Source organism: Watersipora subatra, chromosome 3 (genome assembly GCF_963576615.1).
Source record: "Watersipora subatra chromosome 3, tzWatSuba1.1, whole genome shotgun sequence".
NCBI classification, from domain to species: domain Eukaryota; kingdom Metazoa; phylum Bryozoa; class Gymnolaemata; order Cheilostomatida; family Watersiporidae; genus Watersipora; species Watersipora subatra.
The window spans coordinates 43,029,523-43,049,512 of record NC_088710.1 but is presented as its reverse complement, the minus strand read 5'-3'; the positions used below and the strand labels follow the sequence as shown (position 1 = coordinate 43,049,512).

Genomic DNA, 19,990 nt, shown 5'->3' with positions numbered 1-19,990 from the left:
AACCAGTGATGTAGCTGAGTGCAATAACAGATGGCAGGGTGACTACCTGCGAGCACTGCTGCTAGCCTGAATTCAGAAAGAGTGTGACAAGTTGCTTCCTTAGCTAATGCAAGTGTATCGATGTGCACCACACATGGCTACTGGAGAAACAGTCAACCTTCTGATGTTAGGGTGGGATTGGCAATTACCAGACTAGCCGGAATTTAGCCCACTGCCCATTGAGGCTCAACACTTGCATAAATATGTGGTAAAAATACTGAAAAGGCTGGATGAAGTACAAGCAATTCTACAAAAAAAGCGAGTAGCCATCTGACAGGAGGACCAGGAGAAACCCCCGCTATGTGCACTAGGAGACTGAGCCAGGCTCCTAAAAAAGAAGAGAAAGAAGGACAACCCCAAGCTACAGGCCAAATTTGTAGAACTATGCTAGGCCATAAAAGCTTAGCCAAACCACACTTGCCTAATAGAGTACCAGGGCCAGACTTGGTTTAAAGTGAGAGTCGGCTGAAACCTTTTTATGCTTGCAAAGAGCTCGGGAAAGCACCTGCCACCATAGAACCTCAAAAGGAGGTTAACATAAAATGGGCCAGAGAAAAGAGACAACAGGCTCAAGCTTAGCATTAAACTCAGGTAGGACTGGCAAAACAGGGCAGAGACCTCTACCAACCCTGAGTTCAGTAAGGAGTTTGAGACCTGGCTAAAGGAGCTGCGTAAGCAGAAGTGCGATGTTCCAGAAAAACCTGTCTAGCTCGTGAGTCTCTCAATGACCCAGCTTTGCTGCCTGAGGCAAAAATGACCTGGAGTCACTTGGCATAATCCCATACTGGCTCAGCAAACTCAGCAACCTCACTGACAAGAGGCATTGGCGTGGCTATTGGCGGTGGCAGTCAATTTCAATGAGCATATGTGTGGGAATGCAGAAGCCGAAGAGGTGGAGGGAGTTGGGAGATAAATGAGTCAAAGTCATTCTATTTTGCACTTCATAGTGACCCAGCTTTCTCTCTCTCAGAAGCACAGCAACCTTTTTACTAGATTTACTACAGCTACCACTAACAATTGGCTGTCGTGCGATATTGTCAGTATGAACAAATGAGGTGAGACAGTTCACTCTCTGGCTGACATGCTATGCTAAGCATAATAGACTCTATGGAGACAGGCGAAGAAGAGCGTTTGGCAAGCTTGTTGAGCTGGGATAAGAAGTCTACGTTCGTGTGTGAGAGCGCGGGCCTGGCTATCTCAGATGAGACAGCGAGAGATTTAGTGAATAAAATAGAGAATGTTTTGGCCAGGCTGTCTCCCTGGGTAAACCTGATTCACAAAGAAATTTTCAGATTGAGTCACACCTCATTGATACTATCTATGATCAACTAATTGATACCTACTCAAATCGTACTTTTCAAAACGATGCTGGGTAGCACGCCAGCAGAGACATCTTTAGAAATCTTTGTGCATTAACTGGTTTGAAGAGGTAGAGAGCTGGGTTGGCCGAGCCAGGTCGAATCTCTTATGTATCAGAGTAATGTATCAGAGAATGAGCCTGTTCGATTGTCAGCCTCTGCTCAGACACCTTCCCAGAAGCTGTGTTTTAGATTGGAGAAGCTGCCTGCAGAGCAAAAAAAGGGTATCACCCTCGCCGAGCGCTATATCAGTGGTGATCCATAGGAGTAGGTGAACGGAGTCATAAGAGAACTCCCACCTGTAGCCTATGTTGAGTCACCACCAGCGCTCGCATGAGCCAGCAACACATCATCTAGCACTTCACCATCTATGTGTGCCCGTACTGATATCAGAATGTGTCACGTGACAATGTCCATATCACACTAGAAGTCACACCCGAATGCTTAATGCGGGAACGTAGTTTACCTAATCGATCGAGCCCGCTAGAAACCTTTTCTGTGAGCTAAAGGTTGGCCAACTGACTCAGCAATGACGCATGCACTCGCACACTGATTGTGGCTGACTTTTTTTTTAGAGAGCCGGCGGCAAGCCAGTCAGCTGTTGCAAGCCAGTTGACCCTGGCCTGACCGAGGAGAGCGACACTGGAGCCAAAGCAAGTTCAGGAAACCCAAGTTGCTACTGCATGGCCCCCGGGAAAAGGTTGGCCTAAGCTAGACTGGAGCAATCCTAGACTGAGCCAAGGAGAGACCGAGCTAGGAGCCATTTACACAAAATGAGTTTTAAACCTAGTAATGGACTCGCCTTTTTAGAGCCCTCACAGCTGATAAACCTTTCTATCACCGGCAGGAGGAGAGAACTCACCAAATGTTAAAAGATAGCTGGCACTGGTAGGCATTGGCACTCCAAACTTGAAGGCCTAAATGGGAATTGTCAGCTGAGAGGAGGCAATCAGACTTTTGCCAAGTCAAAGGTACAGCACTTGGAGTATGCAACCAAAAAGCACTGGCTTTGGTTACAACTGTTCTTGCCCCTCAGCACTGAGTAGACAGCCCCAAGGCCTCTACTTGGTGAGATAGTGTGATGGCAGTGCATTGTGACTAAGGTCAGCAGAATAGTTTTCACGACCAATGTAGTAGCCAGGCCAAGTCTCAGTACCACGACAGGAAACTCAGTCGCAATTGAGCCAGTTTGGTGCGTTGTGTGACCAAAAAGAAAAACTGTAAGAAATGATGGGAAACTGTGGTAATCGTGCAGGCAGGAATTATGAAGCTCACGCTACCAAGGAGCCAGCAGAGCTTGCATGGTTTCTCTGCATGATTGTTCACTGTTTATTGCATTGACTTCATGTGTACTTATATATATTGGGCAAATATATATCCTTGTGGTTAATATACTCAAGGTATTTCTTTTTGCATTTTTGTGAAGAGTAAAGGGAACCGGCAGCTTCCTTTACACCACATTAAAATTGCCCATACACCTTGGAACAAATAGTATAATTTTTTTAAACTACTCCACAGCCACATCATAAAGAATATGCATAGTAGTTTTTTTGTTCTGTTTAGATGGACAAAGTTCTTTCCTTAGAGGGAGACAAACTTCAAGAACTGAACTTGACATTGTCAGCAGATGTCTTAGAAGTTCAACTAAAATGTCCTGAGTTAAGAGTCCTTAGTATCGTGCTTCAAGACTGTAAGTAAACCCAGTTGTATGCTTGAATCTAAGAAATATACTTTAAAATTACAACTTAAACTTGCATTTTACGAGTTTATTTTATTTATTTTAGTTGAATAAAGCAATTGTTAATATTTACTAGGTCAGAACCAGAACTTGACCTAGAACAAAAGGGTGCTATTTAAGATTTTGGTGTCATTTGTACCAGCAAAAATTTGAAGTGTCTTTTGCGACAATTGCTTTGAAAGATTGGCACAAAGAAGTAAGGGCACTGTTTTTAAGAGCAACTATTAAGAAGGAAAAGCATGATTGAGAATTAGTAGAAAATTTACAAAATTGTTTTATATACATGTATGATATTCTTCAGAGTACCTTTTTATATATACATTCATGTAATACCATGCCTGCAAAAACCATTTTCAACAGTAACAAAAAATCTTGCTCCGCCTAACTGGTGCTTACTCGCACAAATTTTTCTACTAGTTGATTTTTAAATGTTTTTTTTTAAACTGATAACTGCCTATGACTTTATTTTAGCATTTTTGTCAATTTTGTTTGATGAGAAACTTTTTTAAACTAATGTTACAGTTAAAAAATTAAACATTATATAAATCAGAACTTCTTAAATTCAGCTCATTTGATAAATTTTTTACAAATATGTCTCCAGAAAAGAACAACTAAAATTGAAATAACATTCAAATCAATAACTCCTTGAAGTGTAGATTAATCATGACCAATTTTTAAAATGCTAATAATTATTAAATATATTGAATTACTACCAATACAAAAGATTAAGTGTGGAGTAAAAAGTTGGCAAACATGCTGACATTTCAAACAAGCTCTCTATGATTGTCTTCTAGCAAAAATATATATTTGTAAGGTTGAACAAAATCTGTAAAAAATTTGTAATTTTGATTTTTGATTCATTTTCATCAACAATAGTAATTAAACAACAAAATAAGCTGGAAGAGTGATGAAGCCCATAATACGCGTTAGAAATGCTAGTTGTTGCGTCGGGCTTGTCGTCATTATGCAATCAAGATCAATTTTTATGGGTAATTAGGTTTTATTTACTTGTTAATAGACGTAATTCAGTTTATTCATGAAACTGGCCATCTTCTCTATGTTTTTTTATAGTATTAGAGAGTTGGTTCCAAAAAATGGCCTGTTGGTAATCCACCCTGTGATGGCCTGCACGGGAAAAATATTGTTGGAGATTTAGCCAAAATTTAATAATCGAGTTGGATATATTGTTCGAGGGATGTAATTATGATGAAACTCTTGATGGGCTAAAAGTATAATGCAGTATGAATATACATGTAGTGAACTGATAGGCTCGTACGGATGATGATTTGAAAAGAGGTTTGGTGTGGGTGAGGTGGGGTTTGGTGGAGGTGAGGTTTGGTGTGGGTGAAGCGAGGTTTGGTGTGGGTGAGGCAAGGTTTGGGGTGGGTGAGGCGGGGTTTTGTGTGAGTGAGGAGAGGTTTTGGTGTGGGTGAGGCAAGGGTTTGGTGTGAGTGAGGCAAGGTTTGGGGTGGGTGAGGCGGGGTTTGGTGTGGGTGAGGCGAGGTTTAGTGTGGGTGAGGCGAGGTTTGGGTGGGTGAGGCGGGGTTTGGTGTGAGTGAGGCGAGGGTCTGGTGTGGGTGAGGTGAAGGTCTGGTGTGGGTGAGGTGAGGTTTGGGGTGGGTGAGGCAAGATTGGGGGTGGGTGAGGCAAAGGTGTGGGTGGGTGAAGCGGGGTTTTATTGTGAATGTTTGTTATCATTAAGTTAAGACATGCTTACTATGAATCCTGGACCCAAACACAAGCAATGTTATTGTAATTCTTTTTTAACAACCATTTTATACAAAAATTTCAGTTTAAAATCTTAGCTTCAAACTAGAAACTGCTTTTAAGATGAACTTTTCAATCAAAGAATTGTTTTTATTTAAAGATCAAGAATGATAATGACACTAGTTTCATGCTGCGGGACATGCTGCTACTGACTGCTGCTGCTCACTGCATGCAGTGGGACATGCTGCTATTGACTGCTGCTGCTCACTGCACGCAGTGGGACATGCTGTTATTGACTGCTGCTGCTCACTGCATGCAGTGGGACATGCTGCTATTGACTGCTGCTGCTCACTGCATGCAGTGGGACATGCTGCTATTGACTGCTGTTGCTCACTGCATGCAGTGGGACATGCTGACAACAGTGGGACATGCTGCTATTGACTGCTGTTGGTCACAGTATGAAGTGGGACATGCTGCTATTGACTGCTGCAGCTGCTCACTGCATAGAACAGTAAATATGCAAATGAAGCTATTAGATTTCATACAAAATAAAAAGGAGAGGATTTATTTCCAAGAATGAATTGTTTTTTTGAAGAAAATTATAAATTGCTGCAAAATTTGGTTTTGCTTGACTTGGTGAAAATGTAGGACCTATGAAGCAGCTCATGACAGTCAGCCATGGCTCTACCAAAGTAGTAGTTACATTCATTTAACATTAGCCACAAATATTCTTGATTCATTGGATACACATCATGTTTACTATGATCAACATCCGAAGTTGTGACATCTTACATTTTAATCATACATGTTTCAAAACACATTCTAACCAAATTCATCACAAATAGGCCACTGTATTTTGGGGGACAGTGCATTAGGTGCAAACCATGCAGGAATGTTTTTGCTTTGGGTTTATCCAGAAAATCGAAAACCTATCACGCATGTGATGAATCCCAAATATTCTTGCATAACATGCTTGTTAAAATATTTACAACAATCCAAATTCATTATACCAGAATTTTTACTGGTTGCAAGAATACTTGTAATTAAAAGGAATTTGAAGTGGAAATGGCTAACTTTTTTGTTGCATAGAAAGATTAAATGTTTGGATGTAATAGCCGGCAATGCTTAAAGTTTTTATCAAGTATAGCAAAATTCTGCTAGAACTGGTGAGTTTGATGATTCTATAAATACGGAACTACCTGCGAGCACTGCTGCTAGCCTGAATTCAAAAAGAGTGTGACAAGTTGCTTCCTTAGCTGATACAAGTGTATCGATGTGCACCACACATGGCTACTGGAGAAACAGTCAACCTGCTGATGTTAGGGTGAGATTGGCAATTACCAGACTAGATGGAATTTAGCCCACTGCCCATTGAGGCTCAACACTTGCATAAATATGTGGTAAAAATACTGAAAAGGCTGGATGAAGTCCAAGCAATTCTACAAAAAAGTGAGTAGCCATCGGACAGGAGGACCAGGAGAAACCCCCGCTATATGCACCAGGAGACTGAGCCAGGCTCCTAAAAAAGAAGGGAAAGAAGGACAACCCCAAGCTACAGGCCAAATTTGTAGAACTATGCTAGGCCATAAAAGCTTAGCCAAACCAAACTTGCCTGATAGAGTACCAGGGCTAGACTTGGTTTAAAGTGAGAGTCGGCTGAAGCCTTTTTATGCTTGCAAAGAGCTCGGGAAAGCACCTGCCACCATAGAGCCTCAAAAGGAGGTTACCATAAAATGGGCCAGAGAAAAAAGACAACAGGCTCAAGCTTAGCATTAAACTCAGGTAGGACTGGCAAAAACAGGGCAGAGACCTCTACCAACCCTGAGTTCAGTAAGGAGCTCGAGACCTGGCTAAAGGAGCTCCGTAAGCAGAAGTGCGATGTTCCAGAAAAACCTTTATCCGCCAACTTTTACTTATAAATTTGACAATTGTAATATAAAATGCACTAAATGTTGTCACAGAAAAATTCCTTTTCCACTCTGTCCTGGTTCCGCGCAGAAAAACAACTTCTAGTATAATCGAGCTGTAGTCTTTCCTTACAGTAATTGTGTAAACCAGTGTCAAGGTTAAAGGTGCACAAAGACTCAATGCAACAGTTAAATGTACACAAAGACTCTAAGCAACAGTTAAATGTACACAAAGACCCTATGTAACAGTTAAATGCCTACAAAGACCCTATGCAACAGTTAAATGTACACAAAGACTCTATGCAACAGTTAAATGTACACAAAGACTCTATGCAACAGTTAAATGTACACGAAGACTCTATGCAACAGTTGAATGTACACAAAGACTCTATGCAACAGTTAAATGTACACAAAGACTCTATACAACAGTTGAATGTACACAAAGACTCTATGCAACAGTTAAATGTCTACAAAGACTCAATGCAACAGTTAAATGTACACAAAGACTTTATGCAACAGTTAAATGTCTACAAAGACTCAATGCAACAGTTAAATGTACACAACGACTCTAAGCAACAGTTAAATGTACACGAAGACCCTATGCAACAGTTAAATGTACACAAAGACTCTATACAACAGTTCAATGTACACAAAGACTATATGCAACAGTTAAATGTCTAAAAAGACTCAATGCAACAGTTAAATGTACACAAAGACTTTATGCAACAGTTAAATGTCTACAAAGACTCAATGCAACAGTTAAATGTACACAAAGACTCTAAGCAACAGTTAAATGTACACAAAGACCCTATGCAACAGTTAAATGTCTACAAAGACTCAATGTAACAGTTAAATGTACACAAAGACCCTATGCAACAGTTAAATGTACACAAAGACCCTATGCAACAGTTAAATGTACACAAAGACTCTATGCAACAGTTAAATGTACACAAAGACTCTATGCAACAGTTAAATCTCCACAAAGACTCTATACAACAGTTGAATGTACACAAAGACTCTATGCAACAGTTAAATGTCTACAAAGACTCAATGCAACAGTTAAATGTACGCAAAGACTTTATGCAACAATTAAATGTCTACAAAGACTCAATGCAACAGTTAAATGTACACAAAGACTCTAAGCAACAGTTAAATGTACACAAAGACTCTATGCAACAGTTAAATGTACACAAAGACTCCATGCAACAGTTAAATGTCTACAAAGACTCAATGCAACAGGTAAATGTACACAAAGACCCTATGCAACAGTTAAATGTACACAAAGACCTTATGCAACAGTTAAATGTACACAAAAACTCTATGCAGCAGTTAAATTTACACAAAGACTCTAAGCAATAGCTAAATGTACACAAAGACCCTATGCAACAGTTAATTGTACACAAAGACTCTATGCAACAGTTAAATGTACACAAAGACTCAATGCAACAGTTAAATGTACACAAAGACTCAATGCAACAGTTAAATGTACACAAAGACTCTAGGCAACAGGTAAATGTACGCAAAGACTCAATGCAACAGTTAAATATACACAAAGACTCTATGCAACAGTTAAATATACACAAAGACTCTATGCAACAGTTAAATGTGCACAAAGACTCTAAGCAATAGATAAATGTACACAAAGACTCTAAGCAACAGCTAAATGTCTACAAAGACTCAATGCAACAGTTAAATGTACACAAAGACTCTATGCAACAGGTAAATGTACACAAAGACTCTATGCAACAGTTAAATGTACACAAAGACTCTATGCAACAGTTAAATGTACACAAAGACTCTATGCAACAGTTAAATGTACACAAAGACTCTAAGCAACAGCTAAATGTACACAAAGACCCTATGCAACAGTTAAATGTACACAAAGACTCTATGCAACAGTTAAATGTACACAAAGACTCTAAGCAACAAATAAATGTACACAAAGACTCTATGCGACAGTTAAATGTACACAAAGACTCTATGCAACAGTTAAATGTACACAAAGACTCTATGCAACAGTTAAACGTACACAAAGACTCTAAGTAACAGCTAAATGTCTACAAAAACCCTATGCAACAGTTAAATGTACACAAAGACTCTATGCAACAGTTAAATGTACACAAAGACTGTATACAACAGTTGAATGTACACAAAGACTCTATGCAACAGTTAAATGTCTACAAAGACTCAATGCAACAGTTAAATGTACGCAAAGACTCTATGCAACAGTTAAATGTACACAAAGACCCTATGCAATAGCTAAATGTACACAAAGACTCTAAGCAACAGCTAAATGTACACAAAGACTCTATGCAACAGTTAAATGTACGCAAAGACTCTATGCAACAGTTAAATGTACACAAAGACTCTATGAAACAGTTAAATGTACACAAAGACTCTAAGCAATAGCTAAATGTACACAAAGACCCTATGCAACAGTTAAATGTACACAAAGACTCTATGCAACAGTTAAATGTACACAAAGACTCTATGCAACAGTTAAATGTACACAAAGACTCTAAGCAATAGCTAAATGTACACAAAGACTCTAAGCAACAGCTAAATGTACACAAAGACCCTATGCAACTGTTAAATGTACACAAAGACTCTATGCAACAGTTAAATGTGCACAAAGACTCTAAGCAACAGCTAAATGTCTACAAAGATCCTATGCAACAGTTAAATGTCTACAAAGACTCAATGCAACAGTTAAATGTACACAAAGACTCTATGCAACAGTTAAATGTACACAAAGACTCAATGCAACAGTTAAATGTACACAAAGACTCTATGCAACAGTTAAATGTACACAAAGACTCTATGAAACAGTTAAATGTAAACATAGACTCTATGCAACAGTTAAACATACACAAAGACTCTATGCAACAGCTAAATGTACACAAAGACTCTAGGCAACAGTTAAATGTACACAGACTCAATGCAACAGTTAAATGTACACAAAGACTCTATGCAACAGTTAAATGTCCACAAAGACTCTATGCAACAGGTAAATGTACTCAAAGACTCAATGCAACAGTTAAATGTACACAAAGACTCTATGCAACAGTTAAATGTACACAAAGACTCTATGCAACAGTTAAATGTCTACAAAGACTCAATGCAACAGTTAAATGTACACAACGACTCTAAGCAACAGTTAAATGTACACGAAGACCCTATGCAACAGTTAAATGTACACAAAGACTCTATACAACAGTTCAATGTACACAAAGACTATATGCAACAGTTAAATGTCTAAAAAGATTCAATGCAACAGTTAAATGTACACAAAGACTTTATGCAACAGTTAAATGTCTACAAAGACTCTATGCAACAGTTAAATGTACACAAAGACTCAATGCAACAGTTAAATGTACACAAAGACTCTATGCAACAGTTAAATGTACACAAAGACTCTATGAAACAGTTAAATGTAAACATAGACTCTATGCAACAGTTAAACATACACAAAGACTCTATGCAACAGCTAAATGTACACAAAGACTCTATGCAACAGTTAAATGTACACAAAGACTCTATGCAACAGTTAAATGTACACAAAGACTCTAAGCAACAGCTAAATGTACACAAAGACCCTATGCAACAGTTAAATGTACACAAAGACTCTATGCAACAGTTAAATGTGCACAAAGACTCTAAGCAACAAATAAATGTACACAAAGACTCTATGCGACAGTTAAATGTACACAAAGACTCTATGCAACAGTTAAATGTACACAAAGACTCTATGCAACAGTTAAATGTACACAAAGACTCTAAGCAATAGCTAAATGTACACAAAGACTCTAAGCAACAGCTAAATGTACACAAAGACCCTATGCAACTGTTAAATGTACACAAAGACTCTATGCAACAGTTAAATGTGCACAAAGACTCTAAGCAACAGCTAAATGTCTACAAAGATCCTATGCAACAGTTAAATGTCTACAAAGACTCAATGCAACAGTTAAATGTACACAAAGACTCTATGCAACAGTTAAATGTACACAAAGACTCAATGCAACAGTTAAATGTACACAAAGACTCTATGCAACAGTTAAATGTACACAAAGACTCTATGAAACAGTTAAATGTAAACATAGACTCTATGCAACAGTTAAACATACACAAAGACTCTATGCAACAGCTAAATGTACACAAAGACTCTAGGCAACAGTTAAATGTACACAGACTCAATGCAACAGTTAAATGTACACAAAGACTCTATGCAACAGTTAAATGTCCACAAAGACTCTATGCAACAGGTAAATGTACTCAAAGACTCAATGCAACAGTTAAATGTACACAAAGACTCTATGCAACAGTTAAATGTACACAAAGACTCTATGCAACAGTTAAATGTCTACAAAGACTCAATGCAACAGTTAAATGTACACAACGACTCTAAGCAACAGTTAAATGTACACGAAGACCCTATGCAACAGTTAAATGTACACAAAGACTCTATACAACAGTTCAATGTACACAAAGACTATATGCAACAGTTAAATGTCTAAAAAAACTCAATGCAACAGTTAAATGTACACAAAGACTTTATGCAACAGTTAAATGTCTACAAAGACTCTATGCAACAGTTAAATGTACACAAAGACTCAATGCAACAGTTAAATGTACACAAAGACTCTATGCAACAGTTAAATGTACACAAAGACTCTATGAAACAGTTAAATGTAAACATAGACTCTATGCAACAGTTAAACATACACAAAGACTCTATGCAACAGCTAAATGTACACAAAGACTCTAGGCAACAGTTAAATGTACACAGACTCAATGCAACAGTTAAATGTACACAAAGACTCTATGCAACAGTTAAATGTCCACAAAGACTCTATGCAACAGGTAAATGTACTCAAAGACTCAATGCAACAGTTAAATGTACACAAAGACTCTATGCAACAGTTAAATGTACACAAAGACTCTATGCAACAGTTAAATGTACACAAAAACTCTATGCAACAGTTAAATAAATGTACACAAAGACTCTATGCAACAGTTAAATAAATGTACACAAAGACTCTATGCAACAGTTAAATGTCTACATAGACTCTAGGCAACAGTTAAACATACACAAAGACTCTATGCAACAGTTAAACGTTAACAGAGACCCTGTGCAACAGTTAAACGTTAACAGAGACCCTGTGCAACAGTTAAACGTAAACAGAGACTCTGTGCAACAGCGGCTGTTTTAAAGTAATAGTGTTTTCACATTCTGAAAATGCTAAGTGTAGCTAGTTATTATTATCTTAATTAGTGTAAACTTTCTGAAGCTGCTATGGTTTGGTATGTAACTATTATTGGTAATCAGCTGAAATCACGAAGTGATATTGTATAAATTCAAGATATGGATGCTTGTGGAATTGATAAATTAGCTGCATGTAAAAATATTCAAATGGAACTATTTGTTATTAACTAATGGTAAGTGTGGTGTACAATTGCAGGTGATGCAGCTCTTGAAATGAATTTCTCAGGACTCCATAAACTTGTGAGTTGTTCTATTCTTACCTACCAAAATATTATTATCTTTATTAATGATTTTATTATGCAACATTAATTCCAAAGTTGACAGTTTTAAGTGAAATTGTACCAGAAATAAATTATTACCTTTCTTCGAGATTTTGCTGCCGAGTCATAAATTGCCTTTATGATTTAATATCTTCCTAGATTAAATATCTTCATAGATTAAATGCAATGTTTACTTAATGTAAATTTTAGTTTGTGCTTCACTAAAATTGAGTGCAATACAAGATTTAGTTCATACTTTGACAAAAAAATCTACATTCTTTTCTCAGATATTTTCATTATTTACTTTGGTAGTTTCAGATTTAAGCAAATTCAAACACAAAAAACAAGTTTGTAGAAGTGTATATGAATAACATTCACTGCATCGTATATTGGCCTAACTATTATTTAGTCTAATTAGTTTTTATTGTGACTAAAAACTAGTGTAGTTTATTAAATGTGTTTACAGGAGGAGTTATCAATAGCTGGCTGGATTATGGAGCATGATTGTATCAGAGAGAGTTTGCTACAAAACTGTACAGCGATAAAGTGAGATATATGGTCATTGGAAAATGTGAATTTCTTTTCCGTCAAAACTTGCGTAAACCTAAAATGTTACAATAAAGAGAAATTTAAAGACAAATTATTTTCAAACTCACCATGATAAAGGTTTAGCACACACAATCTAAGCACTTTATCTATGACATTAATATTGTTAAAATTTCGTGTGTGGTTGTGGACAAAATTCCCAACTTTTTGCGCTTTTTTATTTAGGATGCTTAGATAAGCAAGTGCACTTTCTCAAAAAACATTTAAGGTAGATTTTTCTAAAGTTGCATTGTATATGGGCATATATAAAGAAACATATATATTAATACTGTATATACTATTTACTTATAAATGTATATGCCGTATAAAACCTTCATTTGAATGCCACGGCTCTCTGTTTCTCAAGCTGTTGGAAAGTAGTATTTGTAAATCAATCCAACAATTTTGTAAATAAAATAGCTTTTTTTTAATAGGGAATGTCACTGATATTTTCTAATCTCCTTTGAGTGGAGCAACATTGACCCTTTTAGGTGTAATAAATCTGCTATAACTTACCTCCAACTTATAGATCTCTAAATGAGTATGCAATGAGAAGGTGAGAAATATCTCTATCAGTGATTATCTATTGTTTGCAATTAACTTACAATGATTTTATAGACTGTGTTACAATTTGTTGGAGCCCTCAATTTATACTTCATTCTATATTTGAAGGCATCTTATCATTATGTAACTATACTATCTAAATGCATTGGGCATTCTTTATTATTGTTTTTATATTATTACGTTATAACATAAATTAAATATGGTTTCAATAATAGCTCCATGTTTGTTAACTTATTTTTATTATTTGGTTGAAACTTACTACTGTAAACACTCATTTCAAGGAAGTAGTTTGTAAGCGTAATCCGTTATATCTTAGGACATTTAAACTGATTTCATCCGATGACACCCAAATTGGCTTAGAAGATCTGCAGCAACTTTCTTCACTCAGGCATCTGACTATTGACAACCTAATTCAGGTGAGTCTCTCAAGCTTTCCTGCTGCCTGCAGTTGACAATCACTCGGTAATTGCTAGTTATAGGTTTATATTTAAATCTCTTAATCATAAGCTATAAATACTTTAAGCTTGCATAAGCATTCTTGGTAGACCTAAGTGACTGGAAATACATTTAGCAATCTAGCTAGAAAAAACAAGGATGGTCAGTCAAGACAGAAAGAATAAAATCTTTTGTTTTCTTTTCTAGGTTGACGGTCATTTTAAGCAGCTTTGCATAAATAAGTTGTGAGCGTGCTCAGTAAACGAGAGACATTACGCTTTGACTAGTCTAACTAACAAAGCTTTCATACCAATGTCCTCATCAAAATTGAGCTGCATAATTTAAGAGACCAAAGGATTTGGTATTCAAAGTTGAATGTGCTAAGTGTGTTTAAAAACATAAGTTGTTGGTGAGATTTAGTATATTTCTGTATGCCACTAGCTGCTCGAACTTCCATTCTTCTAAAAACTATCTTTTAGTAAACAGACAAATTTTTATTTTTTATCCATTGCAGGGCCAGTAACGCAGGCATCAAGCATCATAACGCATGTCTTAAAAATAAATTGTTGTTTACATTTGTTGTCTACGGAACTGTGCTATCTCATCTACAATATAATATGTTTAGCCAGACATAACCAAGGCAGTTGTAAAGCTGAAGAAGCTGGAGAGGCTGAGCATGAGGGGAACAATGCCTGTTTCTCGACAAGGTAACTTTATAACTGCATCTTATCAGGTTAACATTAAAAAGATTATGGTACAAAAGGAAGACGATAAAGGTGAACCTTAGAATAATTATAAAGATGTTCTGTTACACATGGGATGCATACTGTATTAACTTATTAGAGAATTTCATCCAATGACAACTTCCAAATAAATATATTTTGCTAGCTTGTTAGAAAATTAGCTTTTGTAAAATAGAGTTTTTAAGTGAACTTGTAATCTATGTATATATAGTAACCTATGTGTGCATGTATTATTTTATAAACTTATATTATTTACTCTTGTGTACTGCATGTAATACTATTAAGGGGTAGTCACACGAGCGTTGAACCAAACTAAATGACGCAAAACGGCGTCGCTTTCAGCTGTAAAAAGTTCGGTCGAAGACATTTCTGGCCGAAACGAACAATTTCGGTTCTGCTCGAAGTTTCGTGGCCAAACCCTTGCTCTCATTGGCTGGTTAAATTTTTAGCGAGCACGCGTCACATTTCTCCTTACGTGCGTGTGAGCAAAGTTAAAAAAGTTATGGGACGATACTTTATTTCGTTAAATAAACAACATGAAGCAATTTACGACAAGGCTCACCCGGACTTGTGATTGTGTTGCATAAATGTAGGATGTTGCACTTAAGTTTTGCATAAATGTAAGAGAATGGTTGTAATTTTCTCTCGTGTATAATATTAGTAATGTGTCATATTCATCCTGATGAAGTATCTTTGACTGATTTATTTATGTAAAACCACAGTAATATGATAAAGAATGTTTTTGTTTGTTATATACTCAGCAAAGAAATACATTCATATGTTAATAAAACATATAATTATGTTGATGGGAAGGGTTGGCAAAATCTTTGTATCGAGTAATTTATTTTGAGCAGCTGAACGATCTTCTGATAAATCTGCTGTGTAATTATAATTTGTAATTGTTCCTCAAAATTTTTTGTGTACAATAGAAATATTTAACTCAAATACATAAAAACTACTAATAAAACCGTGTCCTGTCTCTATACGTAAGGTATCTAGGAAGCGAAGTGACTTCGGATGCCGTGTGACATGTGCCACGAACCGAACCAGCCTCCGAATCGATCCTACGTCGGTTCGGTGCTCGTGTGACCACGCCTTTACTCATTTCTGTGTACAAGTAATGCTGTCTCATGGATTGCTGTCTCTTTGTTTATTACCTAGTGGTTATGTCATTCGTTCCGTCATTCGTTATGTCATACCTATTATTGGGTCATTCGAATAAGCGGTCTTGGTGTCAAGTTCGCTGGTGCACTATACAAGGATAAAAGTAGGCTACTTATTACAGAACTAAAGTAGAATTTTCTGCCTATTTCTCACAGCTCCGGTTTTATTGTCCTTTGCTAATCAAATAATTGTTGTGTTTGTGTGAAAAGGGCCATGTGTTTGTGTGAAAAGGGCCATGTGTTTTGTGAAAAGGGCCATGTATGTTGTTTCAACTTATGGTGCGTTCAGCCGACTGTGATGGTAGTTTGATAAAAAGGTTTGAATCGTGCTTTGCTGCCAGCATTGTCTCAACGTAACCTTTATTTCCGATACTTATCCCTTATGCAAACTTGGCATACTTCTGTTAAATTCCAACAAGCAACTGGAGCTGATGACTAATCAAATTTTATTTCTGATCAGAATATTTTTACATTTATTCTGTCAATTGGTTTAATAGGAATCTTTGAATAAGCTATGTGAGTGTTTTTTTCCAAATTGCACAATTTTTGTTACCGTAATATTTCATAAAACTGCAATTTCTTATAGAGCAGTGGTAGTAATTGTATATCTGGTGGTCAATTGCAGGTTTCATAGTTTCAGTGTTGTTTAAATACAATAGTAACAAGTAATCCTAAAGTCAATGATTTAATTCTACCTTTTGACGCTTGCAAGCTACCAACCTAAGGGAAATCCTCCTAGAGCTGTTTCTCTTATTGTAACAACTTTTTGTACTACATTTACTATTACCTGACTAAAAAGTAAGTTTACGAAAACGAGTGAATCCCAATTTTATACCAATTATAGTACAGCAATTTGTAAGGAATTTAAAAGTAAAATGCAATAAAATACCAGAATAAATAAAATAACCAAATAAAATATTCATGCAACCTCATTCGTCGAAATATTTTCACAAATATACTTCACGCATTCAATAAAACCATGTCTATTGTTCTTACGCGTCTGTTTTATCGTCATTGTAATGCTGTTACTATTAGCACTGATATCTTATAACTTACCATAAAAAATTGTTAAACTTTTTAACCTTAGCTCGAAGGAGTACATATCATTGTCTGATAATCATGACGAGCCTGTTGGTTATCTGTGATAATCGAAAAGTGCTGCAAAAATTATTTGCGAAGTATTGGGTCACGTGATCAAATTACGACTTGACAATTGAATAATGCCAAAACAAAACTGTAAAGTAGCGAGCATATATATTTAAGACGGGGGACTTTGGTAAAACCCGAAGTGTTTGTCATAAACTAGTGCTACGATATGTTTTATAGTGAGCTTTGTATTGGCCTTTCAATACACGTGAGAGCATCACGTGACAAGACAATAACCAAACTGTAATGACAACATCAGATAAATAAAGAGATTCCAATCTACGGCGGCTTTTCGTTTTTGAGCTTTTAAGGGCTTGTAATCACGTTTCCACGTATTTGGCACCTACAACACAACAGAGTAAGATATGGTGAATCTTTTGATACCAAATAACTGTAATGTGAATTCTATTGCAAGTCAACCTTTAACCAAAATGGACATTGTTGTAAGATTTGACAAACTTATTTGCTTGGTGTCCGCAATAACAACCTATTTGAAAAAACAGTGATTTATTTTTTATCACACTGTATAAAATTAACTCGGCAGTTTCCAACAATCATTTTTAGCCTCCTAAACATTTCTTTATAAACAAACTCAATTTTAATTATTCGAGTTTCAGAGCCTCTTTTTCTTAAACCTAATACTTGATGAAACAGGTTCATACATAGAAACAATCAGTCATGTTTAATGCACGAGATAGATGTTTAGAATAGTTTTATTATGGTTTTACAAAAAGAAAATCAGATTTGTGTTGGTAAGTTTAAAATTTTTTTTTGATGTTCAAACATGTTTTTAGACAGATTTTAAAGGAAATGTAATAATCTCTTGCATGCAAATGTGATTTTTAGTGCAGAACATAAATGCAGCTTGCTCATAATACTGTTTTGAGTATGAATATTTATTGATCTCTTGAGTATGAATATCTATTGATCTGTATTAAACCGTAACAATACTAATGTTTACAGTATAAAGCAATAGTTCCAACATTGATTTATGAATTGTAGAACCAATAGCAAACAAATATATGTATATATACCTACGTCTTCTGTTGGATCTATAACAACAATAGTGTTTATGCCAATACATTTACAGAACTTTTGATTGTCGTATAAGAGGGTTCTTCGATATAATGAGTGTCTTATAAATCATTGCTCAATGTTTCTATTTTCTACTCACTATCATATATGTTTATCTCCCTGGATAGTAGGTCACTTGTAACCTTTGTAGAAAAAGAGAGCTCTTTTCGTTGTTGATCTGCTTTTTGTATGCTTTCCTAAATTCAATCCTACCTCAAAGGGAAGTGAAATTGTTCAATCAGCTTAGTTGATAGAGATTCGCTTCGACTTTTCAAAGGTTCACCAATTGATCTCTAAACTAGGAGCAAATGCTTTCCTGTATCCAGTTAAGCGTTCTCTAGATACACGCAATGCTCATTCATTTCATTAAGCCATAACAATGTTACATTAATTGACTTTATCTGCCTTAAATAATCAATACACTATTTATCTGCCTTAAATAATCAATACACTATTTATCTGCCTTAAATAATCAATAATCAATACACTATTTATTTCAGGTAAAAACTGATTAAGCTAAAATACATGTAGATGATTATTTTTAAATCTTTGATCATGATTTACAATGCTTGCAATTCAGTACCAGGTAATTTAATTATTCATAGAAGGTGGTGCTATATCAAGTTAAATGGAGGCACCCATATTATGTGTATGAAGTCAAAACATTGTTTCATCTAGCAATAAATACAATGGGAATGCACTTGAACCACTGCGATAACTATTTTAGCCCATTTTTGCTTTAACTGACATTCTGTCTTGGACACAAAGTGTGAATAATTACGTTCAATCATTGATTTTTACCCAAAGCAAATTCAAGTATTTGTTACTAACCACATGACTGCTTTAGGCCTTTGAATGGCATCATCTAATTCTACCTACTCATTTTTTGCAAACCATTTATCCAATTTATCTAATTACAAGACGACAAATACTATTAAGCATTATGACTTGTTAAAAGAAATAACTACATATCCCTTTTTGTTTTCAACAAACCAATTTGTCAGACAGATTACACTAAATTCTTAGGTATTTTCATTGATTCTAATCTCACTTGGAAAAAACACATCAAATATTTACTAAAACAACTGAGACCCTTATCAGGCTGACTCTACCGCACATCTGAATATTTACCCAACAAACCTTTGCTTTTAATATACAATTCTATGGTTAATTCCAAAGTTTTATATTGTATTGAGGCATGGGGCAATGCACCTCCCACCCATCTTACAAACTTAATGATAAAGATGAGCGCATGATAAAGACCATTCACAAAAAAACCCTCCCCAGCCACACCAAACACTTTTGTCAAATTATCATCAATATTACCTATCAGTTCACTGTATTCGTATCACATACTTTTAGCCCATCAAGAGTTTCATCATAATTACATCCCTCGCACAATATCTCAAACTTAATTCTCAAATTTCTGTGTAAATCTCCCACAATCTTCTTCCCGTGCAGGCCATCACAGGATGGATTACCAACAGGCCATTTTTTGGAACCAACTCCCTAATACTATAAAAAGCATAGAAAAGGTGGCCAGTTTCAAGAAAAAATTGAAATCTTTTAACAAGAGAATAAAACCTAATTACCCATAAAACTTGACATTGATTACACGATGACGACAAGCTCAACACCATGACTAGCTATGCTATTGCATATTATGGGCTTCATCACTCTTCCAGCTTTTTCTTTTGTTTAACTACTTTTGTCGATGAAAATAAATCACACAAAAAACTTTGTAACATTGCTAGTATAGTATAGGTAACATTGCTAGTATAGTATAGGTAACATTGCTAGTATAGTATAGGTAACATTGCTAGTATAATATAGGTTACATTGCTAGTATAATATAGGTAACATTGCTAGTATAGTATAGGTAACATTGCTAGTATAGTATAGGTAACATTGCTAGTATAGTATAGGTAACATTGCTAGTATAATATAGGTAACATTGCTAGTATAGGTTACATTGCTAGTATAGTATAGGTAACATTGCTAGTAT

The 19,990-nt window shown here is 36.0% G+C and overlaps 1 protein-coding gene across 1 annotated transcript in view; it reads left to right on the top strand.

The window, feature by feature from the left end:
* LOC137391591 (uncharacterized) overlaps positions 1–19,990 on the top strand; it is a 46,007-nt gene that overhangs the window by 18,309 nt on the left and 7,708 nt on the right. The window contains exons 9-13 of the mRNA XM_068078106.1: positions 2,961–3,087; positions 12,212–12,255; positions 12,742–12,821; positions 13,741–13,840; positions 14,485–14,566. Coding sequence (XP_067934207.1) covers positions 2,961–3,087; positions 12,212–12,255; positions 12,742–12,821; positions 13,741–13,840; positions 14,485–14,566 — 433 coding nt within the window. The remainder of the gene's footprint in view (positions 1–2,960; positions 3,088–12,211; positions 12,256–12,741; positions 12,822–13,740; positions 13,841–14,484; positions 14,567–19,990) is intronic.